General features: G+C 33.5%; 2 protein-coding genes across 2 annotated transcripts; both read left to right on the top strand.

Moving 5' to 3' along the window:
- Nucleotides 1-567: 567 nt before the first annotated feature.
- Nucleotides 568-5,402, top strand: LOC135132725 (chymotrypsin-1-like). Its single transcript, XM_064060910.1, has 3 exons — nt 568-812; nt 888-1,177; nt 4,086-5,402. Exons 1-3 carry the CDS (start codon nt 589-591, stop codon nt 4,355-4,357), a joined length of 786 nt encoding a protein of 261 aa, XP_063916980.1. The 5' UTR covers nt 568-588; the 3' UTR covers nt 4,358-5,402.
- Nucleotides 5,398-7,302, top strand: LOC135131610 (chymotrypsin-1-like). The gene is made up of 4 exons (XM_064059421.1): nt 5,398-5,630; nt 5,686-5,840; nt 5,919-6,187; nt 7,090-7,302. The coding sequence occupies exons 1-4, from the start codon at nt 5,398-5,400 to the stop codon at nt 7,300-7,302; spliced, it is 870 nt and encodes a 289-aa protein (XP_063915491.1).
- The last annotated feature ends 1,650 nt before the right edge of the window (nt 7,303-8,952 follow it).

Here is an 8,952-nt window from a genome sequence, read left to right as displayed (position 1 = left end):
AACTAATATCATCATGTGTACGCAGATTAATTCGTTTTTCAACTCTTACGCTGGTACTGGTCGTTTTCTAAGAAAAACCGACAAGAAAGCCAAGAATAACATTATTAAAGAAACGCAGGTAAAAAATACCACATTCAGGACATTATATTATTTTTATTCATTTTTTAACTCTTGAGGTTTGAGGTGGTGGATAAAATGTTATACAGTTATATTGTTCATGTGAATCATTAGAAATTACCCACTTGAAAATTTCAGCCACTCGACGGTTACACAGCCTCTTGACTTAACATTCTTTACATGGATAAATTCTATTGTGACTCATTCGAATATTATGAGTTTGCTCTATAATGGGTATTCCTACAATAATAAAAAACAAAAATTTTTGTTAATTTTATAAAAGGAAACCAACATCTTACTTTTCCACAAAAATTGATCCGTAATTTAATTTGTTATCTATTTTTTATTGAAAGTGCTATCATTGTCATAGTATGATGTCCCACATCGTTATCTTCGTGAACTTGATTTGCGCACGTATAAATGTCTATAGAAGAGCAAACGAGAACAACTTATAATTAAACTATAAGGATCATGCAGCTATTCAAAAATTATATCTGCTGTTTAGCTTTCATATTCATAAATGTGTGTATGGTTCTTCCTCATAATAGTAGAATCATTGGTGGAAAAACAGCAAAACCTGGTCAGTTCCCCTATCTAGTTTCCTTTCAAGTGCATTCGACTGGTTTTGATAGTCATTTTTGTGATGCCTCCATTTTGAACGAACACTGGGTTTTAACTGCAGCTCACTGTCTGCTGTAAGTAAAGTAAATATCACCTTGTGTTAAATTATTATTAATTAATTAATCAAATTATATCTATACATTTTCTAGAAATTTGGAACCGGAACAAGCTTACATCATAGCAGGTACTAACCAATTGGAGGCCAGTGGTTCTAGATACAACATTTCCAAGCTAATTCAACATCCACTTTTCAACATTAGTAGTACTGCAGTTTGGCATGACATTGGTTTAGTAAAATTAGACAGTGAATTTGAATTTACCGATACGCTACAGTCCATACAAATAGGTGAAGTTTTGACAAATGGGTCTTGCGTTATTTCGGGTTGGACAGTCACTCAAGATGGAAGCCCCTTTCCTCTGGAATACATTGAAGTAACAGGTACCGCGTCAATTCGTCGCGCACAATTCGTCGCGCGACAATTGATCGCAAACAACTGATAGCAGCGTCAATTGGTCGCAGCGACAACTGGTCGCAGCGACAACTGGTCGCAGTCACAATTCATCGCAACACAATTCGTCGCAAGTACAACTGGTCGCATGCGACAATTGATCGCAGGCGAAAAAGGATAGCATTTATAGAGAAAATATGTAATTGTTATGAATGAGGAAAATAAAATAAAGTGTTATATTCTCAAAAATTTCATTATTTCTAAAAAAGTGTCAAAATAAATACATACGAGTTCCATAAAAACAGTAACTAGTAACTAGTAACTAGTAAATGAAAATATTGTAAAATAATTTTTTTAATGCTGACACATATTTCGTCGGTATGCTACTGTAATGTTCATTTGGATTATTCGTCTTATTAATTAGACACTCAAGTAAGTGATTCATGCTTTTTTTTTCACAAGTTTAAAGTTTGTCAATTACACGAGTGAAAAAAAATAGCTTTCAAAACGTGTTACACACGTCATTTTTTTAATAAAAAATGGCTTTAAAATTATTACAACTGTCAAATTAAAAATTTATAGATTTATCATAATCAATGAAATCGTGAAAAAACTCTCCTTACAGTTTTAAGTGAAAAAGATTATTTTCATTACGTTTGAAAGTTTAAAAAATTAAATAAATATATATTTTTTTATAAATTTGGTGCAAGAAAATTAATTTATATATTAACAATTAATCTTGCAGTTTACTGCATGCTTTGCATACAATTTTTTGGTCACTACAAATTAGTTCTGGATTATCTTTAATCCATGATAAAACCAAAGATATTTTTTCATTCAGAAATTTTTTGAACGCTTACACTGTTAATGAGGCGCTTGTAGATACGAAAGAATGAATAATTTATCTCATTCCCTTTGCTAAGTACCTACATACCAATCTCCACTTTTACGCCATTTGTGTAAACAAGATCGTAAAAAGATTAGTTTTGATCATAGAGCAAAGAATATACTCATACTGGAGGAAGTGCCAGACTTAAAATGATGGTTTCGAGCCAAAGCGGAAAAGTGTCATAAACAGTACCCGGATAAGACTGCCGATGATAGTGACGTACAGTTTTTTTTTTTTTTTTGAAGCGGCTCATGGAATAAAAATTGTTGAATAAAACAACGCACATAACAGATTTATATTCTCTATTAATTAATATTATTTAAAATATTTAAATCAATCAATACATCACGAGTAACACGTAATACAAACAGTGAATACCGTTAAAAAGTAGAAACAAACAGGATGACGACGCCACTGAATAGTGGTTATTCGCAATGGCGTGACTAATTTTTAGCTTGGGAAGTTTGAAAAGTTGATTGAGGGGCATTTCACTTGGAAGGCCGACTATTCACTATTATTTGCCTAATCTGTGGGATGTAGGTGGGCTTTCTCCGGCCCATGTTGTAAATTTTTGTAGGATGCAAAGTGCGGAGAATAATAAAATCAGGTAGCAGTTCGTAGCAGGGTCATTCATGGAAAACTGCGAACCAATTATTTCTTCCTTTTTTTTTAGATCTAAGAACTGTTTTACACGTCACAGAAATATCTATCGTAAAAGGAATTTTTAGAAATAATTTTCTCGTCGTTAATCGGTTGCAAAAGATCAAGAGGCGCTTGAAGCAAGCCCTGACAAACTTATTAGCGGCGCCAGCGGAGATCTCCAACTGGCTGCGATACCACCATGGACACTCACGTAACCTCCTTTTCCAAAATTGTCAAAATGACATTGCCAAACTCAAAGCAATCATGGATTAAGTATTTCATTTTAAATTCAGTTAGTATCAAGTGGTACACGGGATTCGTATTTTGGGTTGCGTAAAAATAATTTTCAGAAGTAATTTTCTCGTGACTAACCCTGTATATGTATTTTTTACACCCCCAAAATGGTACAATTGAATTTTTCTTCAGTACAATACTAGTCACATAATAATAATTAAAAAGTACAAGTTTTTAATTGCATAAGTACCTACATTTCTTAGATTTCCCGGTAACACAAAATTATTCTTGACGCTCTAACAAAAGTTTTTGCAATATATATTTACAATACACGTAAACCTTTCTCAAACCCTGTAAATGATCCGTTGCAATTTACAAGGGATTAAAATAAATATTATATCCGTCCAGTGGAATTTACATTCGCTGCATATGGATAATCTAGATGTATTATTAGTTCATAAATTTTATTGGTTGGTGATATGTATGAAGACAAGAATAGACAATAGCGGCAATTCTGTATCAAGATGTGTTAAAATTTAAAGGTTGTTAAAAATATGATTTTTTAAATAATTGTATAATAAATCTAGTTAAGAACAAAAAACACTTTTTTTATGTTGAGTACTTATTATAATGAAGCTAGTTCCTATAATATAATAGGTAAAATAAGCAACGACATAAATAGTAACAATCTCTTAAACAAAAATAACCAAAATGACAATTTATTAACAAAAAATCTTATGTAACAAGGTGTTTACGCTCGTATTTTTTAGTTTTTAAAGTGCAACTACAAACTTCGTCACTTATCTATATTCAAATTGTTTTTAATTCGATATTTACACCTTACCTGATTGCTAAATTTATTGCAACTTAAAATTCAAAATACAAAATATTCAGTTTTAATAAAAGAAAATACTTCCCGATGAATTTTACTTTGCGATCAATTGACGCTGCGATAAATTTACGTGCGATCTATTGTCGCTGCGATCAATTTACGTGCGATCAATTGTCGCTGCGATCAATTGTCATCGCGATCAATTGTCGCGTGCGACGAATTGTGCTGCGACGAGTTGTTTGCGATCAATTGTCGCGCGATCAGTTGTTTGCGACCAGTTGTCGTAGAATCGAAGTAACAGCGTTGTCTTCTGAAGATTGCTCGGCGTTAGGAGAAGGCTCGGAAATAAATGATGAAGTGCCGCGTGGACCTGGACAAGTTTGTGCTTTTTCTCCTACTGGGGGAATAGGAGCTTGTTTTAGTGGTGCTGGTGTTCCTTTAGTGTTTAACAACACTCTTGTGGGCTTAGGAACTTACTCTCTTGACGATTCCTGTTCGCATAAGTATCCGGATGTATTCATTCGGGTTTCTTATTATGCTGATTGGATACAAGAGATAATGGACAGCAATTAGCAACTAAGTCACGTGTGTTTAAGATAAAAATAATGCGTTTTTTCCGTAACACAACATACGAGTATATCAGTTACTGCTCCATTAAGCTGCATACCTTTCCTTCGAAGTACTTAGATAACGGTGAACATTTTTTACTAAATGCTAAATAAAAGGTAGTTTTCTCGAAAACATATTTAAAAGTAAAGACTAATGGAGTTATATGTACTAAAATGTACTGACACTGCTGCACACCAGAAGAAGAAAACTGATTTCTCCATTTTTAACCCTACTGTGTTTTTTACTTTTATATAAGTATATTCTCTTATTACTGGATGGATTACTATTAAAGTGGTCACTTCTTCGAGTTTCGTAAGCTCTAGTCAGTATCTATGCGTTGCTTTAAATATAACTTAATTTTCATTAATAAAAATTTCCATTTGTCAAATGTAAGATTTTGTTTTTTTTTCTTTCGAAAGTGTAACAATCATCAACAAGTTCCTAAAATATTTATAAAATTTGTGAACAGTCTGTGAGACTCGGACATTATCTGTTTAAAAAATATCGACGCAGACGACAGACAGGCAGAGAGACGAAAACGGAACACCTATTTTTTCATATGCTAGGGCCCATGAAATATCGAGAAAACATGAAAGTAACTATTCTCCACCTTCCAGTATTTCCTTAATTTTTCGATAAAACCTCAATTTTAATACACATAACGTATACATCTTTGTTTCTCGGATTAGAATACCGCAATGGTAACATTCGAGCATGTATTGTTTGTTTTATTTACACTTACACTCAAGTTTTACACTTAAAACAGATCTTATCTTCCATCTGTGACAGTAAAATACCTATGTGGCCCGATAACACAAAAATAACATCTGAAAAATGTTTTTAACAGCTATATATTTAAGTAGAATGTAACAAAGGGTTAAGTTCTATTTGTTATTTTGTATTATCTATCATATATCGTTATCTCTTTAAATCTGATTCGCGCACTTATTAAATTCTACATAAAAATCAAAATAAAACGACTTGCTTTTGCTTCAACTATAAACATGTATTTCTTAAAGAAATTTCGCCTGTCCTTGGCGCTTTTCTTTGTACATCTGTGGATGCTGACTTGGTCTCTTAATCCTAATGAGAAAATTATTGGTGGAAAAACAGCAGAACCGGGTCAGTTTCCGTTTATAGTCTCTTTTCAGTTTTATTCAAATGGTTTTGATCATTATATTTGTGACGCTTGCATTCTAAATAAACAATGGATTTTAACTGCAGCTCAGTGCTTCTTGTAAGTAAAATAAATACACCTTGCGTATTAACATGTTAACCAATATGTTTTCCAGATTTATACAAGTCGACGAAATGTATATCGTAGCAGGTACTAATCAACCAAATATTGATGGTATTAGATATAACGTTTCCAAGGTTATTCAGTACCCAGAATTTAATATTAGCAGCACTAATTATTGGCATGACATTGGTTTAGCAAAAATTGATGGTGAATTTGAATTTACTGAGACAGTTTCAACCATACAGATAGGTGAAGTTTCCCCCAATGAGTCCTGCACAGTTGTAGGTTGGACACTCACTAAAGATGCTGATCCATTACCTTTGGAATATGCTGAAGTGACAGCTTTGTCTACCGAAGATTGTTTAACATTAGGAGAAGGCTCGGAAATCAATGACAGAATACCACGTGGACCTGGACAAGTTTGTGCCTTTTCTCCAACCACTGGCGTAGGAGGATGTTGTACTGGTGCCGGCGTTCCCTTAGTGTGTAACAACACTCTTGTAGGCTTAGACAGTTATTCCCTTGACAATCTAGGCTCGCATGGATACCCGGATGTATTTACTCGGGTTTCTTATTATTCTGATTGGATACAGGAGACAATTGGAAGCCATTAATGTCTCACTCGTCGCAACATTTTACAATTAGAAGCCGTTATTATATTGACAATAGTGACTTTCAACAGTGAACACTCCAGTAGAAACTGGTTCTTTGATTCTCAAAATACAGTTTATTTTCTCACTTCGGCTAGCTCTTCTTGGGTTCTAAAAACATCTAAACTCTACGTTTTTCTGGAAAGCTTCATGTTCGTGTTTCATAAAGAAAGTTTCTCGATCTAATGTTGCTCCAACATTCCTGAACAAAGCATACTCTCCTCCAAAGAAAGTGAGTCTCACATAACACTGGTATTAAAAACGAATTAATTATACCTACTGGGCGACAATATAAAAAAAAAATTGTGCCATGTATAATTGCAATCATTTTTACTTAATTCGGGGTTGCTAAATACGTCTATAGTAATAAAAAAGCTCAATTGCTAATTGTTTTTGATATAAAAAAATATTTATTTAATAATACAGGGTGAGTATTACATATAACAACGGGACCCTGACAAATTTTCAATGCAACACAACATACATCTATCAGTTATTGCTAGATTCGAAAATAAACACATACGTTTTTAGGATCAACGTAGGTATTCTCCTTACTACATAGTTATCACCGTTTCTAAAAAAGACATAACTCAAAATTTCACAAATGAAATATTAAAAAACACTAACATATTGTTTCAAAGAAATTTAATAAATAAATTGAAAAATTAAATAAATTTCACTAGCGTAAATATTGTTAAAAATGCCTTCCTTCCTGCGTAACACACATTTCGATGCGATTAAGCAAGACAAGCGGACGCGGGCAAGTGTTTCAGGAGTTATTGCAGCACATGCATTTCTAATTCTAGTTTTTAAATCTTCACAATTACGAATTGGACTTTGGTAAACTTGTTCTTTTACAACCCCCCAGAGGAAGAAATCTAAAGGTGTTAAGTCGGGACTCCGAGGGGCCATGCATTCACACTGCCTCTGCCAATCCACTTATTTGCAAACGTCTCATCAAGATAGTCCCTAACGACACTATGATAATGAGGTCGTGCCCCGTCCTGCTGAAACCATAGCTCTTGTCGGGGGTTAAGAGGAACATTTTCTAATAACCCCGGAAAATAATTTTCCAAAAATTGTCTATACCTGTGTCCTGTTAAGTTGCCTTCGAAGAATGTAGGTACATTTTCACATAAAACACTTGGAAAATAGAAATTTACTTTTTCAGGCTTGACTCACTAGTAACGATACTTCAAATTCTAGATGGAAATACCTCTATAAGTTATTATATTTTCGCATTTCATAACTTTTCACTCCAGATTTTAAATAATTTGTTCATTAGTGGCATTTAAACTAGTCTTATACATAAAAAAGACTCGAAAGTTATTATCTGTTAAATTAATATCATCGTGAACTCGAAAGAGGGAAAGCTTTAATGTTTTCTTACAGCTTTAATAATTTGGTATAGCTAGAACTTGAACATTTGGTTTAGAAGTATGCCGAGTATGTAAGAGTATTTCCCGAGAGTGCCTGCTTTGCAAGGATGGAATGCGAATGTTGTTAGTACGTCGCGTGTATCAATTTGTAACATTAAATTTGATTTTATTTTTGAAAGCTGGTGAGATTTTTTGCAGCTGAAATAAAGTAATTCTGGCTTATTTCAACAGCTTTCTTCTCTCCAGAATGGAGGAATACACTTTTCATACCTGGAGATTCACCATTTTGCATTTTTTTTTTATTTGAACGCACTTCGCTAATATAAAAACACACACACCACAACGTAGGGTTCCATTTTTTTAACGATTAGTACAGCTCAAGTCAAATTTTGAATTTTTCGCAGATTTTCAAAATTGGTGCAAAATGTCCAATTTTGGTACAATATTTGAGTTATCGAAACTACAATATTCATGTACATTCCAAATATGCATCATACCTACTGACTAAATCAAGACAAAAATAGGAGAAAATTGATAACTATGCCATTTACCTTTTTTATTTGGATAACGTAAAATTTAAGGCATGATAACCATTTGAGTTTCTAAAATTGTGATTTTGTGATTTACGTACGTATTTATCATCCGAAATTGAATTACAAGTGAATTTTTCATTTACACGTGTCAGTTCACCACGAAAAGGTACATAATCTTCAGATGTTCAAATATTTGTGCTGCATAATAATAACTAACTTGTGGTATTTATTTAAATTTATTAGAGTATGGCGTCCCGCATTCATACCCTACCCGGAATATACTTCTCCACTCCAACGAAGTAGTTCATTAAATATATCGCGTTCTGGGAAGTATTAACATAGACAATGGCACGTGCTAACCAGAGAAATTCATTACGCTACTCTATGATGGTTAGTTCGTGTTCAGAGAAGTTCATATTTACCACTTAATATTCTTCGCTACTTACCAACAAGGGAACGCATGCTGAAAATGGTACGTTTTCCCTGTTCGACCGACATACTAATTGCGCATCCTTCCAGTTCGCACACGTGAAATCAAGTCTGTGATGAATTTCTTTCTTAAAGCCTTTTTTTTACATTATCGCTAAAAACAGCTGTCATATAAGATATAAGTATTCTTATTTTAGCCATCACATGTGTCCGAATATAGATTTTTTTTAAGTTAAGTTGGAACCCGTAATTTCTTTCAATAGATAAAATGTCTTCTTGTTTGCACCTCTTAATGGCGCTGACTGTTGCTCTAAGTAGGTAACGCGAG

Source organism: Zophobas morio, unplaced genomic scaffold (assembly GCF_036711695.1).
Source record: "Zophobas morio isolate AGI-343-1 ecotype UQ-CSIRO unplaced genomic scaffold, CSIRO_AGI_Zmor_V1 ptg000021l, whole genome shotgun sequence".
Lineage (NCBI taxonomy): Eukaryota > Metazoa > Arthropoda > Insecta > Coleoptera > Tenebrionidae > Zophobas > Zophobas morio.
Note: the sequence above shows the minus strand (reverse complement) of the source record. Positions and strands in the feature narration are given on the sequence as shown.